This window comes from Brienomyrus brachyistius, unplaced genomic scaffold (assembly GCF_023856365.1).
Source record: "Brienomyrus brachyistius isolate T26 unplaced genomic scaffold, BBRACH_0.4 scaffold721, whole genome shotgun sequence".
Classification (NCBI taxonomy): Eukaryota; Metazoa; Chordata; class Actinopteri; order Osteoglossiformes; family Mormyridae; genus Brienomyrus; species Brienomyrus brachyistius.
The window spans coordinates 17,418-40,235 of NW_026042996.1; the positions used below are offsets into that span (position 1 = coordinate 17,418).

At 44.6% G+C, this 22,818-nt stretch overlaps 1 protein-coding gene across 3 annotated transcripts; it reads left to right on the forward strand.

The window, feature by feature from the left end:
• Window positions 1-234: 234 nt before the first annotated feature.
• Window positions 235-16,955, forward strand: sall3a (spalt-like transcription factor 3a). Of its 3 annotated transcripts, XM_049005692.1 has the most exons (6): window positions 235-1,696; window positions 3,711-3,785; window positions 3,936-4,004; window positions 10,600-13,617; window positions 13,965-14,305; window positions 15,611-16,955. In XM_049005692.1, exons 1-6 carry the CDS (start codon window positions 1,615-1,617, stop codon window positions 16,040-16,042), a joined length of 4,017 nt encoding a protein of 1,338 aa, XP_048861649.1. In that variant the 5' UTR covers window positions 235-1,614; the 3' UTR covers window positions 16,043-16,955. The 3 variants fall into 3 exon arrangements, with proteins under 3 accessions (XP_048861649.1, XP_048861650.1, XP_048861651.1); XM_049005693.1 differs by lacking the exon at window positions 3,936-4,004; XM_049005694.1 differs by lacking the exons at window positions 3,711-3,785; window positions 3,936-4,004.
• Window positions 16,956-22,818: the final 5,863 nt, after the last annotated feature.

The window sequence follows — 22,818 nt, forward strand, 5'->3', positions numbered from 1 at the left end:
GCAGGATGTAGGGTTTGCATTTAAAAAAGCAAAACGATATATTAAATCAAACGTAACAGGAAAGCAGCAAATGCCTTGATATAAAACCGCTTAGGTTATATCGAGCTGAATAGCATGAAGCGGTTTAGCAGTAACTGTGGGACATCCTAGCGGCCGCACGACGCAATGGGCTCAGCTAAACCCTACAGATTAACTGGCTCTCACACGTAACGCAGCCTCCACACGGCAAGAGCGGCCACGCCAGCATCCAGCCTGCCTCCTCACTGAGCGCTCACCTCCTAAAGGTCCGTCTCAAGCGCTCCTCAAACTTTTATTTCTATTATTTTTTTCCCGATCGCTTCACCTACGCATGGAATCTGGAACATCTGAAGCAAAAATACGCATATTATGCACTATATTTGCGGCTGAACCGTTTTGGACATAAGCTTTTGGGGTTACTGTGCAGATCAGGGTGTGTGGGGCTCGGAGGATAAACAAACCATCGTGACCTATACCGCTAAAAGGTTGTACTTTTGCCGTCTTTTGTCATAAAGAGAAGGAAAGAGGAGGATCGCTGTCATATGCACGGCGAGAGCAAGGGGCGCACCGGACCTCCGTCTCCGCAGAAGAAACTTGGAAGAAACGAAACACACGGGACTTCCAGCCTGTCTCACGGGTGCATATGAAGCTGACAGCTTAAATACTAAGAGGGGAGTCGCTTTCGACGCCCAAGTGAACACGACGCATCCCGCGGCGGAACGGCGAGAAGAAAAGTAAATTATTAAAAAGTTGTCTTGGCAAACTTTGTCGCATCTCTTCGGCCGTCCGGCGAGCTGCGGCAGATTCAGGCAAAACGGCCGGGAATCCATCAGATAAACCTCAGTACTGCGGGGAAAGGAAATAAAAAGAGAAAGACTGGCCACACGATACGCAATTTAGAAGAAACAAAAGGTACTTGGGACGGTGGAAAACGCTGAGACGGAGGCGCTCATGGGGACAAAGTCGCCAGAAGAATGGGAGAGGAGAATAAACGGTAGTATGTGAAGGATCGGTACGCAGCCCGTTTGATCCTCAATCATAAACGTTATTGAAAGCTCGTGGAAAGCGTCATACGGAAGCTGAAGAATGGGACTTGGGAAGGACATTCAGGGCAGTAATTAATATGCACAACTTCTAAGGCGAAGTCCCGTTTGAGGAGGATAGAGAGGGTGAAAGAAGCGAAGGAACCGATCGCCTGCGTCTGAAGACCCCTAAGAGGCGTGATCGGTGTCTGCTGAGCTGTCGGAGGAGGTGGACAGTGTGGCCAGACAGACAGACAGACAGACAGTGTTGGAGTGAGGCCGCTAATTGTCGAGACTGTGCCTCATCTGCATATCCAGTGTGTCCGCTGGACTTCAGCCAATCCCCCCTCACGCAGCACCATTAATCCCGATGCATTATTCACTATCATAATTATATACCGACATGCGCAATCCGCACAACAGCAACACCAGCTAATTTCCGTAATTTTGCAACTCGACTATTTGTGAACATTGCACCCCCCCTCTCCCCAACCCCAACACACACCCCCTCCCCGGACCGCTCGTCGCTGATGTATCTGCAAAAAGCAGAAACAGCTCGCAGCGAACCGTCAGCATGTCCCGCCGCAAGCAAGCCAAGCCGCAGCACCTCAAGTCGGACGAGGAACCGACGTTGGCAGGCGTCGTTTCTGAAAATGGTAAGTCTCTTTTAGGTGCCTTCTTAGGCGGAAAAAGCGGGGGTGGGAGACTCCTTTTAAAACATAAACGGGGGAGTGAAAGTCGTCCTCAAACAGATAAGGAAACTTTTTTTAATGTAAAGAGCAAGATCGAGGTCCAGACGTTGCGTTCGGCATCCCTTGTAATTTTGTTGGTTAGGTTTGGATTTGGGCACCGTGATGGGCGACCTTCTTTGGTTAGCCTTTTCTTCAAACGATAAAACAAAAGGTAAGACCAATTTAACACAACAAACAAGCAGTTTTTAAATGAAAATTTCGGATCGGACAAGTTACTTTTAAGGTGGTACGATGTGCTGTAGCGTGTGGTGACTCTTATGTCTGTAATCGCAATCGCAGTTAACTTTGAGAATCGAAATAAATGCCGTAATATTTCAGTATTTAGTTTTCTTTTGGCCAGTCTAAATATTTACCGAAGTTGCATCTTTTTCCGGTCATGCGAAGAGCCCTCGAATCCCCCCCCCCTCCCAGAAGAACCGGCGTTTAACTGGATATTTTACAACAATATTTTTTATATAGACTATATTATATAATCCCTTTTAAGGCGACCCTTGCCATTACATTTTCCGTCTGCGATATTTAGGTAATATATGATATTTGGAAATAAAGACACCGGCTCTACTTGACATGCATTCATACGCAAAAGTGCTGATGAGAAAATTTTACTGCCGTAGTACTATATCCATACACTTAATCGCGTATTTTGAGAGATTTCTTCATTTCTAATAATATTATTTAGAATTATTCGCTTATTTTCCTAACAATTAAAGTGGCCGGGAGAACGTATTTGATTCCTAACAGGTTTCAAGCAGAGCGAAATTAGCAATGTAAGTGCTATTATAAATAAGGCAAATACTTTAAAATATCTAAGTTACATGAATACAATTAATCAAAAATGTATTTTTCCAAGTATAACAAAACCTTATACAATCCAGATTTGTTATAGGTTACATATATCATCACAATATGTCGATGTTTATGTTTTTAATTATGTTCATAAAAATAAAATTATAAGACTGTAAATATTATTTTTAACTCAAATATAAATATGGAGAGAAATATTTATGTCTACCTAAAATTGTAAGTAATTACTACACTGATGCTTTCGCAAATCCAAAAGAAGGCAATATCTGGCATTTCGCACGATTATCTTTTTCGAAGCTTACGTAGTTTGTTGTTAAGGCTAAAAAGAAACCGAAAAAAAGATTAAATGCAAAGTTTCCCTTTGTTATGGTAATGTTTTAGTTTACTTCACATTGAATATCTCACGCTCGGTTTCTCTCTTATCCCTCTCAGTAACTACACTGCCAGTTGTGAAGACTGGGAACACTGCACTGGCTTTGAAATAAATCGAGCAAAACGTAACAAATATTTTGGTCTGGGGGGGGGGGGGAGTCACCGATTGTCTTTATCGTTATCCAAAATGTGGTATAAGTTAAATGATTTTATAAACCAACGTTTGACTGCTCATGAAATGCAGAACCTTTCCATTACAATATACAGGCTTTAGTCGCCTGCACTTCTCGTGCGCGTGGGTATGTATGCATGTATATTCTGCCTAAAATATTATTTACAAATTTACAGCCAGGTTTAACTATCAGATTCAGATTAACACTTCAAACAATTAAAGTAGTATGCACATATAAATATATGTGTGTTTATGTGAAAAATAATCCAATCCACCCTGACCAGGAGAATTAGTTGGAGGATGGATGGATGGACTAACAGACTGATGGAGAAAACGATAAATGTTTGATGTATATTTCTTTAGAAAATTGGGTAAAATGATGCATAGGCATGTGAGTTTATTTTATAATTTATCTCCTAATTTTTTTAAAATTATATTTTAAGCATATATGCTTTTTACATAATTTCAAATATCATGTAATAAATACAATTCAGTTAAACCACTTAGGAAAAACAAACACGTTTGATTTATTTATTTGTTTGTTTCCCTCATTTGTTTATTTTGCATTAGATGTGCTTTGCAGTAAGGGGGGTGAATTCCAAGCACATTATCCTGTAATGACAGGAAATGGCCAAATCACTTTGGGTGAGTTTGCAATTATTATTATTATTATTATTATTATGATTATTATTATTATTATTATTATTATTGCACGCTGACAGATGTGCTGCACTATCACCCTTGTATTTCCTGGTTCATTGAGAATGGCATTCCCAATTCTCACCGCTTTTCCAGCTGAATTCCGGACAATCCGGTGTGTCCCACACAAATCGCACCAGGATCCTCCACAGCAGAGCCAGTCAGGTCTGCCCACCTGCAGGATGTTTATCTGGGCTGTTTAAATCACAGCACCATGCCTGGGGTGGGGGAGGGGGGGAGTGTTTCGGTGGCAGTTTCTTACTTTTTTGCATTTAAAAAATTTCCTTTACTGGCCCGAGAAGGGACTGGCCGGCATATGGAAGCTGGCTTCACTGGTTCCGTGTCTATTCCAGTATCCATTTAAACGCTTTGCATTCCGGCGTAGATCCGTGATGCATCGCGCTATCAAAAGAACCACTTGTTTCCATAAAATAAAATTACATCATGTAGAAAATAGATGCATAAAATAAGTAGATAAATAGAATAAGTAATAAACTAAAAAAGCTAATATTTTCAGCTTTGCTTTATACATTAATTTGATATTATATTTTTGTTTTAAATCCCTGGGCTTTCAGGGAGACAGAGGTGCGGCAGTGAGGAGCCACAGTGTTAACAAGACGAGAGAGGGGTGATCGAACAAATGAACGCAGCTTCTCCTACCAGCGTCTGGCCATTGTAAAGCCCATGGAGTCAGATCTCAAAGGTCTTAGAGTCCTCAGCCGCGGGGCTGTTGACAGGCCGAACGACAGCAGAGGGAGGACAGAACCACGTTTCATGGTATATTTTGGACGGTTTTGACAAATTTAACTGAAAGGAACAGACTTAAATGCACCGGACCTAACAGCCTCTCCAGTCCTTAATGAGTGCCGAGGGGTCACCGGAAGTCGAAAGGATTATGTCGCCTTCTGTACCAAAGGGCGCCCAGCATTTTCAAGAGTAGCAGGATTTCTGACACTTGATTCAACCTGTTTTCCTTGCAGATGAAAAGGCCGAAATAATTATTAAGATTGCCTCTAAGTTCCACCCCTTATATATAGCAAAGCGAATCACTGTGATGAATTTGTGAGCCACTAAAAATGACACTTTCTATGATTCAGCTTGAAAGAAACTTAAAAATAGGGGGAAAAAATTAAACAAATAGACAGGACACTGGAAATAATTTTAGCTCAATTATGTATAAGTCTATTCCCCTTTTATCGCAGATATTAACACGGCATAATTCTTCAGAGTAATGCAGCAAGTCTGCCCCCAATTTATTTGTTTTTAGTTAATGAATAGAATGAATAGAACTGTACGGTTCCATATCGCAGTGGATCGTCCACTGCGGTCCTTCTCACTCGCTCAGGTCCACTTCATACGTCAAAGTGGGTGGAAGAAAATAAATAAACAGACGTAGAAACAAAAAAATTACATGGTAACAAAATATCCATGATAGGTGAGATTCTATACGAGCTTGATGTTCCCTGCATGGAGGGAGATTGTTGATAATTGTACAGCTGCTATTTTCATCCCATCCTGTGTTTAATTAGGAATTAACCCTTCTTTTTTTTGGGGGGGGGGGGGGGTTGGTGTTCTTTCGCCTTTGTGTCAGGCCCACATTGTTGTCAAATGTAGCATATTTGGGTCTTTTTGTGTGGCGTCCCCCAGAAGGTGGGATTGCTTTGGCATCTCCCCCCCACCCCGCCTCCGCTCCCCCCCACCCCAAACACACACACAGGCCCAAAGCAGTGCAGTCAGAGGCTTTGAGAGGGCCTGCTGACTTAACCTTTGCCTGCAGTGCCCAGACAGTGATGGCGACTTGATGTCAATCTCATAATACAATTAGCGACACGCTTACCGTTGACCTCGCTCCCGCCGCCCAGACATTTTCGGGGGCACGTCGGTGCTGATAGGCCGGTCCCCCAAATCAAGAGTTGGTGTGCTCCATCAGTGCCCCCCGAACTTTTGTCTCCTCTACATGTTTGGGTTTTATTCTTACTGACTAGAGGCACTTAACTCTGGTGCGTGTCAGGAGGGAGAGCGACAGCCGGGGGGGGGGGTGAGCCTCTCTCGGCTTGTGACATCAGCTGCTGAAGAATGACGCGTGAGGAGCAAGGAAGAGGATTAGGCCGATTCATAAGGGAGATATCAATAGCAATACAATCCAATTGGTGTGACCCGGGCTGAAATGCGGTTTTGTACGCATTCAGTGTTTATTTTTATGGACCTGAATGGTTTACTCAAATATCTAGGCACTGTCTCCTATTGAGTGTGTCTGTAATAAAAAAAAAAAAAAAATCTGCAAAAGTGAAAGAGAAGCAAAAAAAAAAAAAAAACAGTCCGGAAACTTCCGAATGGAGTAGTAAGGGCATGGCTGTCTGTTGCTTTCTTTTGAAGCCTGGCTGAGCTTCTCTTTGAGTTCAGCTTCAGCATTGGCTGGGAGGTTTGGGACCACCCACACAGACGTGGCGGTTTTGGGAAAGGAGCTGAATCCCCTTTTTGTGCATGGGAGTCAGTGTGTGTCTGCATGCGTCTGCGTGTGTCGGGGAGTGTCTGCGTGTGTCTTTGCGCACGCACTAGGACAGCTGTCAATCAGATTGCATTATGGGGCTCTCAGTGAGCATAAATATGGTCTGCAGTTAATCGGCCCAGTCTGCATGGGGGTCATCCTGGACCGAAAGTCCCCACTTCTATAGTGAGATACTGTACCACCAGCGCCCGTGGACGAACTGTTAATATCTGGGCCGCTCAGCATCTGCGTGTCATGACAAAGGCCCCCAGTGTTGTGGAGTAAACCATGTGGGGCTGTGCCCTCGTCTGTGCCACCGAGAGCTCGGGAGGGGGGGGGGGAGTCTGCCACAGGCCCAAATCGGAGGACACTTCTTTGAGGGGGGGGCACGGCGGGGGTCTACTGCAGGCATCATATTAAGTTCCGTTGGGAGACAAGGATACCGCTGACATTTGAAGGCTCTTCAGCCGCATCGAACGGGTCCTGTCTTTGGTTGGAGGGGGTGGGGAGTTGGGGGGGGGGGGGGGGTGGAAAAAAAGCATTATTCTTACAGGAATTCCTTAACATTGTTAATCTCGGCGGGTGTCCCGATCTTCTTCCTTCTGTCTCACAGCTTGGGCCAAACCTGTGGCGATTCATCTTTCATTTAATGACTGAAGCTGTCTTGAAATGCTCAAAGGAGTGTGTTTTAGAGGAGTGTGTGTGAGAGAGAGTGTTAGGGAGCAGTCAGTCAGCTCAGCTAGTTTATAGCACTTGTAAGAGGTCACGGGCCTTGTCATGTTGTGGTGCGTTACCACGGAAATGCGCGATCATGTGATGTCATAAGAAGGTGTCTTTGTTAAAGCATTTTAAATGAGATAGATTAACATTCATGGCTCGCTGGACCTGCTGAGATACACATTTTATTGCATTTCCCAGAATTCTTTTGACAAAAAAAAAATGCAAAGCCTTAAAGGAATATACACGTGTCTGAGATATGCACAGTCTAATACAAAAATGTGGACTATTCAAGGCCTTCCTTTCCTTCAAGTGACTTCAAGAAATCAAGCTCTCACATTAGGCTGTCCTGTAAAGTGATTGTGTTCTATTGTATTTAACATCTTGAAAATATAATAATTGTCATTATAATTGTCCTGTTGTTTGTAATCTGAGCATAAGGTTTGTGTCACCGTGTGTCGCTGTATGCTCACTATAAATGATTCTGGAAACTCTTCAGAGCAGTGATTTTGCGATTGTCCGGTTTGTTGCTCAGTGCATTACCTTCTGGGTTTTAGTTAATCACCAGAGAGTGTGAATGTGTTATCTGATATAATACATCAGATTAGCGGTTTCAATTAGCATGCCAAAGATTGCTGAAGACGATAGCGGACACAATGGACCGACGTCCACAATCCCCCTATTGATGGCGTTGAACTCTGTATTTGCATTTGAGTAGAGGGGAGATTTTGGAGTGAGATGAAAATGTGGAGAGTTTACTTCCATCCCACCATCTGGGAATAAGACTAGATAAAATACATAGTACGAAAAAATAAAAACTTGGTGAAATTAAATAAAAAGTTTTGAAATAAACTTAAACGTGGACCTTAATAGCCCTATTAATTGCTGTAAATATTTGAGGAACCTAATGTGAGTGGCATGTTGGTTTATAGCACAGAAGATACGTAGTTTATTTGCTAATGTCGCTGGAAGGAAAACCACATTGAATTTAGGAGAAAAAAAAGCAGGCCGGTCTGCGAATGCTAATCATGCTGGCCAACAGCCGAGCAATGTGGCATTTCGAGACCTAGTCAATTCATGCTGTAAAATATACCATTCTTTAATTCATTTTCCTTTATATGGAGGTCTCATGACAGATTTGTCTAATTTGTGTCTGTACCATTACCGAGTCACGAACGCCCAGCGTTCTGAGCCACCCTTGTGTGTGCTGTACCCTGTGCGCTGTGATTATAGTGCAGTAATTCATCCGTTCCTCTGAGGTGTGCATCTTCTGCCATTGATTCCCGCTTTGTATGGTTTCGTTTCGTCCGGGGGAAGCCCGCGACCGAAGGCAGCAGGGACGCTGTGTTGTGGCCTGTCATGTGACGATTCTGTCAGGTAGCATGACTCGCATATGCAGTCCTGTTCTAATTCTAATTTTGAACTGAATACATTTAAATACAAATTTCAATCAATATGTATTTTTGCATTCCTAGCCAAAGGGTTCGGCATAAATTACATTTTTAATTCCAGCAAAAAATGCCCCTTTCTCTGAATTAAGATACTATGGCTGCTGCTGCAGGTAATAATAATAATAATAATAATAATAATAATAATAATAATAATAATGTTTGTCATATTACTTTAAATTATAAAAACTAAAAACAGGTTTGTTGGACTGGTAGATATTTTCAGTTTCATAGTAAGAATCACTTGAATAAACACATAATTAAATAACACTGACCGGAATTTTTTCGAATCACATTTCATTATTTGAGAGGCAAATTGCTTAATCACATTTACATATTTAAAATATTTTTTTAATTAATTAATTTTCAAAGAACAAAATACAGATTCTGGAATGATGTGTGGCATGTAGCATGCAGACACGCACACATTTAAAAGGGGGCGCTTGTAAGATGCACCCCCTCACCCCACAGGGGCTGGTGCCTCTGAAATATCCAAAGCCGCTGTTAAATCGATGCAGTAGTTTGTTAAAAACAGTTCAAATGCTGTAAATTTGTGCCTCTATTATTCACAACTATAAATCAAAGATTTTGCATCGAGTGATTTTTAATGAATGTGGGGGTGACAGGCCACAGAAAAATGGGGGTAAATGAAAATACAAGCGGACCTTCACAGACCCACAAAAGACCAGATGAATACAAACATGAGAGTAATTCCCATGTTAATAACTAATCTAGCCTGAACAGCTCCTACTAATTTACACTGACCTTTCAACCCCCAATTATGCAAATGAGCATCTCTGTCAGCTGATCATGTAAGGCGATTTGTCTTGAAGCTCACGTGTTTGGCCGCCCTGACTGCACCGATCTGGCATCGCAGATCACCGGTGCTTCTCTTATGACCTGAGTTGCTGCTGCATTCTTCACGCAGACAAGGCTTTAGCTATAGCGTGTCTTAATTTTTTTGCTTGCTTTTTTTTTTAAAAAATGTACAATTATTGTTAATTTAAGCCACCCACACATACTCATATTTGTGGTGGCGTTAACCTGATACTTCTACTAAAACCTTTTTTGATAATTATTTATGCTTTAATTATTTTAAAGGATTGATTGTGTGCTAGCCCCCATGGCAAGAGGCTGCGGCTCAGATAATGCATTCTTTTTTTAATGAATCATTTACCGAGTCTGACCCACAGCACAGACATTAAGCATACCCCCACCCCAGTCCCGCTCCCCCCGCAGATTCCCTTCCCATTACTGCTGCCGGCATTTCAGGTGGCCGGCCGTCCAGCTCGCAGTGCTTGGAGCCCTTGCATGCGGTGTGGAGGCCGCATGCTCACGCCCCAGCCTGCCGTAAACGCGTGGCAGTGCGCTCGATCGAGTGGCTCGAGGATGGCGCCCGGTCGAAAGTAACAGCACAGCGAGGGGGTAGCCTCTTACAGGACTGATTAAACATGTGTGACTAATTAGTGACCGTTGTACCACGGTTCTACCATGTAATTTGTTGAGCCTCTTTTTAGGGAGCAAATAGGATGCAGTGGGTAGGAAGCTAACGCAGAAAATCCGTCTTTCTCTGAGTAACATAGCTGCCTAGCGCTGTTTGTGCGGCTAAAGGACACACATGCTTTATTTCCTGTTTGATTAACAAGTTGAGTAAACCTATTTCAAAATGGCCCTGTCGTGCCTATTTGTAGAAGTCTGAGAGATCGAACCGGTCCGTCGTTTTAAACACGACGATTATACATTACCGCGGCCCTGTCGAAGGAATCAGCAGAGGAATTCCAAATGGCGCGGATCTCAGGACACTTGAGAGCCGAGGGGACTCCTAATGAGTCCATCAAAGACTTAATCTGCACTCAACAGACGGCATACTTTACAATTCGATGAAAATATTGGAAATCGATAGCTTCTATGGAATTTCATTAAGCGGCAGTATTCACGACTGATAGGCCCTTCATAATATGATGGATTGTGCAAAGACAATTATTAGCAGGGTGTAAGGGCAGGAACTGGAGACATAGGAAGAGATTAACACTCAGCAAGGATGTTTGCTCTGAATGGCTGATGAATATCCCCCCTTTTTCTTCTCTCCCCTTCCCCACTCACGCAGCTCCAGGAGAGGGAGTGGATGATGGTGACAGTGGGAACGAGAGCCGGAGCGGCAGTGAGGAGACCCACGTGTGTGACAAGTGCTGTGCCGAGTTCTTCAAGTGGTCAGACTTCTGTGAGCACCTGAAGATCTGCACCAAAAACCCTTTGGTGCTCATAGTGAATGAGGACGAGGCCACACCCGACCCCCAGGACTTCACAGGTCAGCCGTCGCCGGCCGGCAGCTGCCAAAGTGAGCCAGGTGACAGTGAGGATGCGGACGAAGGTGCTGCACCAGGAGAGGGTGATGAAGGTGCTGAGGCGATAGCAGGGTCGGTCTTGAAAGTCGCCCCAGAGAAGGAGGATGAGCCCATGGAGGTGGAGCGGTCTCCTGAGAAGCCCGTCGATCCAGAGGAGCCAGTCGGTTCACCGGAACCTGATGCCCCACTACCTCAGATTGCAACCCCGCCTTCTGTGACGGTCTACAGCATGCCGAGCACCAACGTGACCCTGGAGACTCTGCAGAGCACCAGAGTGGCCGTGGCACAGTTCTCCCAGAGCTTCCGCGTGGGCCCAGGCGGAGTCTCCACCGTAGCCATCCCCATGATCCTGGACCAGCTGATGGCCCTGCAGCAACAGCAGATCCACCAGCTCCAACTCATTGAGCAGATCCGAAGCCAAGTGGCCATGATGAACCGGCAGCCCATGCAACCGGTTCTCAACCCCGTCGGCGTCCCCCAGGGGCCGCCCTCCATCCCTGCTGCCAGCCAGCTCCAGCTGCAGGGCTTCATCACCCCTCCAGTCCACCAGCTGCCCATCAGGGTACCCTCAGCTGCCAGTGGACAGCCCTCCATCTCACTAGCCTCATCTCTAGAAGGACCACATTCACTCTCGTCCCAGACGGGCTCTGGGCCCCCCGCTCCCGGAATAACCAACAGCACTTTGGTTTCTGCTGCCTCCAGCCTCCCCCCGTCCAGCTGCAGCTTGGTGTCTTCTCTGCTTCCACCTTCCTGCGCGGTCACGAATGCAAACAGCGGCGGCGGCAGCCAGTCCCGGAATTCCTCAAGCCCCCCATCCTTGGGCCACGGCAGCATCCTAAGCCCACCTTCCAGCCTTCCACTCCTACCTCAGAGCTCCTCCAGCAGCGTCATCTTCCCCAACCCGCTGGCTAGCATCGCCGCCACAGCCAATGCGCTGGACCCGCTCGCCGCCCTGATGAAGCACCGCAAGGGGAAGCCGCCCAACGTGTCCGTGTTCGACACCAAGCCCAGCTCAGAAGATCCCTTCTTCAAACATAAGTGCCGGTTCTGTGCCAAGGTGTTCGGCAGCGACAGCGCCCTGCAGATTCACCTGCGCTCGCACACCGGGGAGCGGCCCTTCAAGTGCAACATTTGCGGTAACCGCTTCTCCACCAAGGGGAACCTGAAGGTTCACTTCCAGAGGCACAAAGAGAAATACCCTCACATCCAGATGAATCCTTACCCAGTTCCCGAATACCTCGACAACGTGCCCACTAGTTCTGGCATACCGTACGGAATGTCTTTGCCCCCCGAAAAGCCCGTCACGACGTGGCTGGACAGCAAGCCCGTTCTACCGACTGTTCCTACATCAGTGGGCCTCCAGTTGCCCCCCACTCTTCCTAGCATGGGGAACTACAGTGATTCTCCAAGTCTTACTCCCCTGAGCAGATCACCGCAGAGGCCATCCCCAGCCTCCAGTGAGTGTGCTTCCCTTTCTCCTAACATCCTAGGGCCTGAACCCAACACTCCCATGGCTTCAGAGTCCTCACAGCCTAACCTTGGAGTTGACGGACCTCCTGTCCTAAAACCAGAGGGCATCCTCCTTCCCTCAAACTGCACAGTCCGCCCAGGAGAGAGCTGTACAACAGTGACCCAAGTGGTTGTCTCAGCCACCATTACTACAACCACAGCGTCAACCACGCAGGTGACAGAACCCATCACCCCACCCTCGTCCATTTCCAGCGCTATAGTTCCACTAATGTCGGACCAGTTTAAGGCTAAGTTTCCCTTCGGGGGTCTTCTAGATTCTATGCAAACTTCAGAGACCTCGAAGCTGCAGCAGCTGGTTGAGAACATTGACAAAAAGATGACAGACCCAAACCAGTGTGTGATTTGCCACCGTGTCCTCAGCTGTCAGAGTGCCCTGAAGATGCACTACCGCATTCACACCGGGGAGAGGCCCTTCAAGTGCAAGATCTGTGGCCGGGCGTTCACCACCAAGGGCAACCTCAAAACACACTTCGGAGTCCACAGGTCCAAGCCACCTCTGCGGGTCCAGCACTCCTGTCCCATCTGCCAGAAGAAGTTCACCAATGCAGTGGTCCTCCAGCAGCACATCCGAATGCACATGGGCGGTCAGATTCCCAACACCCCTCTGCCCGACAGCTTCCAGGACATGGATACGGACCTCTCTCTGGATGAGAAGAGCTTGGACGCAATGAGCAACTATGACGATGAACTGATTGATGAGATGGAGCAGTCCATGGAGGAGGACAATGATTTCAAGGAGGGAGAGCTGGACCCTTCCAAACCTCTGATCTCTTACTCAGTCATGTCCCCCAGTTCTCCTCCCTCTGTCATCTCCAGCATTGCAGCCCTGGAAAATCAAATGAAGATGATTGACTCCACTGTGAACATGACCCACTCCTTTGGGCTGAAGTCATTGGAGAACGGCTTTCTAGAGAGTGACCGCCTGACTAACGATTCTTCTTCTGCGGTTGGTGATCTAGAGAGCCAGAGTGCTGGCAGCCCCGCCCTCTCAGAGTCCTCCAACTCCATGCACGCCCTTTCCCCAGCCCACAGCCACTCTGAGAGCCTGCGGTCTAAGTCTCCAGGGGCACCCAATATGGAAGAGATGCCAGACACAGTCATGGCGGTGAAGTCCGAGAAGTCTGACACCCCGTCACCAGTGTCCGCATCTGAAAACGGCGGGGCGCTTGATCTGACAGCAACCCAGCCCATCAGGTCCTTCAGTCAAGAGGAGACCCAGTTTGGCATGCTGCTCCTCAGCCGAGAGCGTGGTAAGTTTTAGATAATCTGTGCCAAGGCCCTGTAATTCAGATTATATGTAATAATTCAGGATCCGGCCTGTGTACTCACAAGGTCTGCGATCATAAGTGTTCTAGAGTGAACTTTGCTTTCAGAAAGTTCCATCTCAGTTTCAGATGGTGTTTGGTGTTCAAACGAGCTAAAAATAGCAACAAGTATGGCAGTTTCAATGACAGACATTCTTCTTCACATTTCTGCAAAAAAATTGAGTTTTGAGAAGCAGCCACCGGTGTTTTTATAGAGCAGCGCATAGAGAAATCCATTTACGGGGCTTATTTATTGAACAGTGTCGAAGCATCTAAACAGAGCTGTTTTGTAGGTACAACACAAAGCACACCCAGCCTGGTTACCACGGCACCCAGCCTCATCAAGGTCGAGGTGAACGGACATAACAAGCCAGCGTCGGTGAGTGAGGGCCCCCACCTCGCCCTGGGAATCCAGGTGCCCGCGCCCCCGACGGGCACCGTGAGCCCGGGCCTGGCCCCCATGCTGGCCCCCCCGCCACCCCGCCGGACCCCCAAGCAACACAACTGCCACTCGTGCGGGAAGAACTTCTCCTCGGCCAGTGCCCTGCAGATCCACGAGCGCACGCACACGGGCGAGAAGCCCTTTGGCTGCAGCATATGTGGCCGCGCGTTCACCACTAAAGGAAACCTGAAGGTGCGTCGGGAGCGAGTCGCGTTAGCGCCAGCATGGGGACTGTGCTCCACACACCTCAGCTCAGCCTCAACGCCCTGTATACTTACATCACAATCAGAATCCCCATTATTTCAGTACCACTATGTATGTTGAATTTGTTCTGCTGTGTCTAGTCATGCATATTGCATACATTAATACACATTATAAATTCAGTAATAATTATTATTGATACACATTAATAACCTAATATATAAACATTTTAAAGCAACAGGATAAAAGGCATATATATATATATATTTTACTTTCTATTTATTTACAGGTTTCAATACAAATCCATGGCAAATGCTCTGTCCATATGATAGTGTTAATACTGCAGTATATGTGTAATAGTAAAAGATTAAATTAATGGAATTACAATGTTGAGCTTTTCCGTCTATATAACTATATTTGTAACCCTCCATTTATGTTACGGTTTTTCCTGTATTTCGCATTTTTTTTAATGTATTTGGCGAAACATACTTGTTTAGCTCACGAACTGCAATCAGTTGCTGCAGTAATAATAAAAGCAATAAAACTCAGCGTTCTGAGTTTTTATGAGTAGTAATACGTACAGAGCGTGGACAGACACACACGCGTCCACAAACAGCCGGGACGCTGCTAGCTGATCAAGCCAGTTGCTGACAGCAGTTTGGAGGGACGTGTTTGGCTCCAGACCGTGACACGGCTTGTTGAACACAATTCATGTGGAGCGTCTACTTCAGTACATCTCTGTGTAACACAGATGCAGACTCACCACGCCTGGGCCCTTTTCACGCTGTCACCCCCCCCCCCCGTGCCCCCCCACTCCCCAAGAGCTAGCTTTTCATTCCACGCCACTTGATCTGATGTGGCACAAGCTCACGTCCTGACGAATCCCGTTCTTTCTCCCTTGTGAGGATGACGCACTTTTCACGGACACAACGTAGCTTACGGCGAGATTTTGGGTCACTTCATTTTAATAGTGCGTTTCCCCGACGTCAAGTACTAGTTGGAAGAATATGTCTACAGCCTTTGTCTCTTTGTTATATATCAGAATAACCACAGTGCAAGGAACCACAGTAATACGAATGAGACGGACTTGAAACTGGCAAATCACATGTTTCATACGTGTTTTTTCCAGCCTCTCATGTCAGGTTATCATCAGAGCCTTTGAATTATGTAGCACCTTCAGAACTGAGGCCTGTCATTTATTTTTTGTATCTATCTCTTGATCAAGTATTGGGTAGTCCTCTCCCATGCTGTGAGCCTTATTCCAATGATTTCACCCTCTTGTCCTCTCACCCACAGGTTCACATGGGCACCCACATGTGGAATAATGCCCCGGCCAGAAGGGGGCGCCGTCTCTCAGTGGAGAACCCCATGGCCCTGCTGGGTGGCGATGCCATCAAGTTCAGTGAGATGTTCCAGAAGGACCTAGCAGCGAGAGCCATGAACGTGGACCCAGGCTTCTGGAATCAGTACGCAGCCGCTATCTCCAACGGGCTAGCTATGAAGAATAACGAGATTTCCGTCATCCAGAACGGAGGTGTGACCCAGCTCCCTGTGGGTTTGGGTGGTGGAGGAATCCCCTCACTGGGGGGGCTCTCTGGGGGCATGGACAGGGCACGCACGGGAGGCAGCCCCCCCATGACAGGTCTTGAGAAAGTTGGTATGGACATGGGCGTGGCACGACCCTTCTCTAGGTTTATCGAGGAAAACAAAGAAATTGGAATCAATTAAAGCAAGTTTTCCGGTGAGGGATGCAGGGATGGACAGACTGCATTAAGATGTTAAAATCAACTGCTACACCAGTTTGAACTGTATGTATGATAGTATGTACAGGTGACATTTTTGTTTGTTTTTGGTTTCGGAACGATAGTGTTCGATATTTGTTAGAGATTGGTCTGTCTACCTTGGTCTCATCTCCCCTCAGCATTTTGCTCACACGAAGAACGCGTTTCTTGTCTGGAAATCGGTTGTCTTGCAAGACTTGCATGGTGCTGCTTTGGTTCGTACCAGTTCCGTCCGAGGCTTATTTTCTGTTTATTTTTTTTTTCTAAAAAAAAAAAAAAAGACTATATAGGCATCTGTGATGGGTTCGCCTCCTGTTTGTATCGCTGAGATGAGGAAGTGGCGCGTCTCTCAGGGAACACGCGGAGAGAGACTGGCTGAGTCACGTCCTGACCTGTGTACGCTCTTCCACAGGAGAACTTCTGATTTACGAGAAAAAAAAAGTACATTGTTTTAGTGCTCGTCTAATATTTTTTCTCATAAAGTAGAGAACTTGAAAAATGTTTGAACTATTTTAATCTTTACATCTAGTCCATTGACATTGTGTAATATTAATGTCCGGTGTCTTTAGTATTTATAATATTGAAATAAGCGGGTATAAAAAGGTATATTTAATAGCCCCAACATTTTATTGATCTTTTTTTTCTAAATTACAGACTTCAGATATAAATGTCTCTTTCAAATAAAGACATAAATGTCATTTCATCTGATCGAAACGAAGCCATTGTGACGTTTTGTTTGGGACTTTAGCATGACGGAGTGGAACGTGAAGTAGGAGTTGGCACGGGCTGCTATTTTGACATTTGTGCTGTTAAGAGACAACTTTTGTAAATGTGTTGTCTAAAATGATAAAATAAAAAAAACGGACAAATAGAAAAATGTATGCTTGTTTTCTAATACAGGTGCAGTAAAAACGGTATATTGCTTTATATAAAAATGCATTTCTTTATATAGGCCTAACTTAAAGGTGTGTTTCAGTCCTTGCATGTTTTGGAAGAACGGTTTGTCTATAAATTATTTTCGACCTCTCTGCTATCAATTATTTTTAAATGATATTAGTGTTTTTCAATTGCATATAGCATTTTGTGGAGAGTATCATGCTTGCTTTCCCAGGAAAAAGGCACTTAAAGTGTGATAAAAGACGTAGGTTTACTGGTACGACTTATTATCGGTTTTTAACGTATGACTGTTTTAGTGGGAGCTTTTTGCACGACGTAATGCTCCAGTCGCCCATAAATGACTGTGACATGACCCTTCGTAACGTTTTCCGTAGATCTGCTGGCTTACAGCACAGCGTCTGGCAGCAAGAACGTAAGGGACAAAGGTGATACTGGATGGCGGTGCGTTACTGGTTTTACTGGAATAGAAGCCGGATAAGTTGTGTTTAGGCAGTTTGTATGTTTAGGGTTCCTGTTTTTGTTCTAAGATGCTGCCTCAGTGTAAAACCCAGCCCATTTCCCACCATTAAGTGTCTTCTTTTCTGTTGATAATCCCTGACTAAAACCACACAGCCTTTTTACATAGACGATGTTTGGCGTTTTTTGACGGGCTTTCATTACTGCTGGCCTATGTATAAGAAACAAAGAAAAGAACGTGATCATCTCAGTAGCTCAGCAGGCCGCCCTTGTTCCCTGCTACCCAGCGAATAGATGCAGAGCCTCTTACTGGATCCGTATCCCTGCCACCGGTCTGCTGAGCACTTCACCTGCCCCTCCTCTTCCGACAGGCTACGTAGAAAAAATGGCAAGTAAACCTTTAATATCAGTCGAAGAAAAGTTTGCTTGGTATCTCCCAATTAATAGTGCAGTACAGCCCAGCATCCACAGTGCGTTCCCTCAGAATACCGCAGTAAACCTAGCCTCGTATTCGATATCCAGTTCACCAGTTATACCCCGATTACCTTTTAACAAAAGGAAGGAAGGGGTTTAATGCTACTGCAGAATAAGATGCGGCTCACGTGATTTAAGGCATAAATCTTACATTTACTCAATAAGGGGGAGTAATCATTATGTTTCACAGGTGTAATAATTACTATATGTTTAATTATTCAGATGTGGCAATATGATTATTTACGTTACTTTCCTATAGAGAATAATGCTGATGCTCGACCGTCTTCTGTCTCGCAGCCATATCTTACATTTCAGGAAGACAGCCGGCGAAGCGTCTTGCAGGTGTTTCATTTTCTGCCCACGCCTATTCCCTCTAACTGACAAGTTTCATTATACGAACTTTGAGATTTCTTAATCGATCTGGAGGACATTGAAATTGAGACATGCAACCACATCAGCTCTGCCAACTAGCAGTTTCAACGGTTCAAAATACATCATTATTCAGTCCCTCCGTTGTTAGACTTCGCTAATTGATAAACATATTTTAAGAAGTTCTGTTTCTCGGCGTACTTTTATAAACCACATACAGCAGTGTGTATGCTATGCATTATTGTCTTATAAAACCCTCACAGGTGTGTGTGTGTGTGTGTGTGTGAGAGAGAGAGAGAGAGAGAGAGAGAGAGAGAGAGAGAGAGCTATAAACCCCAGAGAGGACTGTTTGCGAGTTGCACGGCAGTAAATCAGTATTGTGCTTCAAATGTAGTGAACTGTTTTAAAAACCATATAAGCTCAAATTGACAAAGGGGCTTCTAAAATATTTTTTTTTTCCCACACAGATCAAACATTAATATTGTATGTTCAAATAAGCACAACAAATCTTACGGACAAGTAACAAACGACTAAACATATTAACCTTCCATCTTATACCTATTAACTGACCTTTAATACTGAAGAGAGGTTCACATCATTAGCCTACTAGGCTATACCTAAACACACTCACTCTCTCACACACACTTTCAGTGCAGTAAAAAGCACTTTCTTCTAAAGTGAACGGGGCTTTACACAAGTTGGGTAATAGGCCTAGTTCTCGCCGCAAACGTGAAGCAAAAACTTAAGCATTAAATACGAGACACGTTGGCTCCCTACCGCTCTTCATATGAAGAAAAAATTGACAGTGCAGTTACATCCATATTAACTCAGCGATGAAGCACGGGAACGCATCTCTAACGTGAGACTTGCAAATAATATTAAAGAAAAAAATAAAAAAGCGTACAAGTAGGAGGCTGGCAGTTCGGCATCTAAAGAGGGCTGCATTGCGTTCGCATGCACGTACGACCAAGCACCGTTTTTATCTTCTGAGGAATCTCCCATCATAATCCGCCTAGCATTTGGTACTCAAGATGGCCATCAAGAAACTATTATTAGGACATGTTCAGTCCTTTAAACCGCAGAAGAGAAGCCGTGCGGTAGTTTTTTTTCCCTCTGCTTTTTTTTTTAGTTTACTTTCACCGCTTAAGTAGAAGCGCGTCGTGGAGATAATAGGCAGCCTATTGAAACATAGACCTATTTCCAGAATATGAAAGCTACAACCGCGAGATCGTTCTCATTGTGCCATGTACGACGCTTGCATAGGGGTTAACCTTGCTGATATCTGCACAACTGAAGTGCGGCAAGGCCGATAAATCAGATGGACAAGTTAACCGACAGTCAACAGTCTGCGTGTGTAATGAAATAGACATTAAATGCGTTCTGTTTGTTCCTACTGTGAGGCACTTGCTGGGGATAAAAATGGAAAAATGAAGTACTGGGGAATAAAAGTGCACGTTTACATTTGGCTGTGTTCAAGTTCAAGATATCGGTGGCAGAGAGGGTATAATATTTAGAAGACGGGCCACTTTATTTATTATATTGATGTTGGCAAATATCCTTAAGGGCTTTTAGTACAGTTATGAATACCGAAAGTATCTTTAAATATCAGAGGGATGTCATGGAAAAACAGAGCGGGCACGTTTTAAGCTGACGCTCCTGCGTTTGTTTTACCATCAGTCCTATCAGTGAGTGTCGCTTTTGGTTTGGACTTGCAATCAAACAGGTAAGTCTCTTATTTATCCCCGGCGCTTGGATGTTTCCATCTTCCATATAGACAAACTTGATATACTGTATATTTCTTTTCCACCCGCGCAGGGAGCAGAGCGAGAGATAAAATATAACATAAATCGGCAACAATTTAATCGCTCCCCGTGTTTTGCCGTAAGCTATACAATCGTCTCTGTTTAGAAGGGAGATAATTATGTCATTTTAAAATGAAAATTGACATGAACGCGTAGTGTGCATTAACGGCAGGGTATCGTCTTTGTCTATTCTCTAAAAAAGTCTCAATTTCAGCAAATTCTCAAATGTCAAATTTTAAAGTGCACACTCACGCATTCTGAACGTCTCCGACTAACTAAATTAAGTAAAACTATTTCTCAGATTTCCCTTACTAAGATATTGGGTTCACACACACACACGCACACACACACAAACACATAGGGTAACCATACAAAACAACCGAAACGAAGCAGTACACTAACTTCTGCAGATTCTGCCTTCTTAAGCTCGATTTTAGGGCTTTTCCCAAGTGACTGGTCTGAACGTTCATAAAAGTCGAAAGTCACACAGTCAATCAGGTGTAAAATGCATACATTTATAGGTCACAGGCACGGACGCTTCTTGTAGATACTGTGTTTCTCAATGCCCATGCAGACCGCAAAGACGGTACTTGTGGTCTTGAGCCGATCGGTTTTAACTTGCCTTTCAAGAACGAACCTGGGGGTCAGTGAATCATGGGATTTTTCTTGTTTGACGAGGATGCAAGGTGTATCCTTGATGTTTGGGGTGCGGCAAGAACAACATCCACGGATTTTTTTATTACCGTCCCCTGTACGTCTGTTCTTAGCAATGGAACTGGTCTTTGGCAATGGAAGATGGAAACGGGTATGGTCAAGTAGGCATACTGGGAAACACCCACCTCTTTAAAATCAAGTGACAGTTTAGAAAGGTGTTTTGGAAACAATGCGTGTTTCTATATAGATATGGAATTATTCTGATTACGGGAGTTTTGCAAGAGATTTCTCCGATGTGGTGAACTGTAACTACGCAGCAAGGCCAGTCAGCAATAAGAGTGCTGGGGACGACTGACATACTCTGCCCCCCCCCCCCTCAGTGTCACCTCCTCCTGCCCAACTGGTAACTGAGAGAAGCTCAAGGCTTGTGGTATGAAGGGATTTCAGAACCCCCATACCACGGGACTGGATTATTGGCTCAGGGTGACAGGCTGAAGCATATGATGGCACAACTGTGCCCACCCACCCCTCGGCGGGAGACCGTCTTGTACTTGTAGAGAGGAAGCAGGAAGCTGGGACGGTTGAGGGGGACAATCAGGGGTTATGGTGCAGCTATATCATGGATTAAAATAGATTCAGCCTCTGTCCAGAGTTTCTAGCAGAGATGCACCGATTGTATCGGGCAGCTGTCGGTATCGGCCAATGCTGCTCGGCACACCTGAGTACTGAACAGTTAGAAAAATGTTTGCTGTGCGGCATTATTTTAATGTTAGGGAAAACGCCATTAGAAATGCATTTTGCAAACATTGCTCTGCTAAAATTTGGCGAGGAGGATCTACTAAAAAAAAAAACATTTCAGTACAAAAATTTGATTGCTCACCTTAAGGCGAGACGGGGAAGAGTATTAAGAGTTTCAGGAAAAACAGATTCGGTCTGATAGAGGCTGCAGCACTGCCGAATAACGCCAGACCGTCGGTTTCATAGCAAAAGAAAATTCTGTGCAGACAAGGAGAAATTAAAAGATATTACTCAGAAAATTATACTTGATCATCAGCCCTTCTCTGTCATAAATGTTATAAATATATACGATCTATACAGTTATAAAATACAGTGCTCTGTGACTGTTATATACCAGAGTTGGTGTTTTCTTACAAAAAAATACGTTTTCATATTTTTGGAATGTATTGTATTTATTTATTTATTTATTTATTTAATATATTTGGATGTAGTGTCCCTTTAAACTTATTTAAGCATAATCTCCCAAACAGTCAGTATCAGTGTCAGTTTTCGAAATGATCGGTATCGGCCAGAAATTTCCCGATCGGTGCATCCACTATATTCCATAGGCTTTAGCTGCAGCGGAGGTGGCTGAGAAAATATTCTGCTGGTTCCTTTTGTGATGCCCCGATATGAACACGGGCTCTCTGTGGGTTTGGCTTAAACGTGTGGCCAGGAAAAAAAATAATGTTGTCAAAATGATAATCAAATTATATACGTTCACGGCTTCTGGCAGACGGCCATAGCCAGAGCAACTTACGTAAGTACTCAGGACACTTTACCTGAAGGAACTAGTACGCGATCTAGCCATTAAAATGGGGGGGAAAGGGTTCATTCGCTTTTTTTGAAAATGTACTTTTTTAAGAAACACACAGTCTCTTGTTATATCATACATATTTGCCAAACTGCTTTTACTTTCATGTCATAATCTGCTATTTTATTTAAAACCAGATTTTTCTATAAACAGTCTTAGAATTAAACATAAAAGGAAGGAAGATGTGCATTTTACAAAACTGCATGCTGAGAATGTTCCAAGAGACAGATATAATTATCTTATTTCTGCTCTGAATATATCGCTCTGGGCCTACAAAATGAAATTAATGCTTTAAACCTGGCCCTTACAAATGCCTTCGCTGCAACATCTAAAACGAGACACTGATGCCTGTGACTGGACACAGTAATTAGTTGATGGAATAAAACAATATAACTGCGAGAAAGTTAACACATCAGTAAGGAACATCACACCAAGCAGTCTGGAGATTGGATTAACCAATGAGCACACTGGTGTGATGGC

Excerpts from the sequence above, each read along its gene's own strand:
- sall3a (XM_049005692.1), top strand. The coding sequence starts at position 1,615 with ATGTCCCGCCGCAAGCAAGCCAAGCCGCAGCACCTCAAGTCGGACGAG. Across the intron at positions 13,618-13,964 it reads GCTCCTCAGCCGAGAGCGTG|GTACAACACAAAGCACACCC; the intron begins GTAAGTTTTAGA and ends GCTGTTTTGTAG. Across the intron at positions 14,306-15,610 it reads CCACTAAAGGAAACCTGAAG|GTTCACATGGGCACCCACAT; the intron begins GTGCGTCGGGAG and ends TCTCACCCACAG.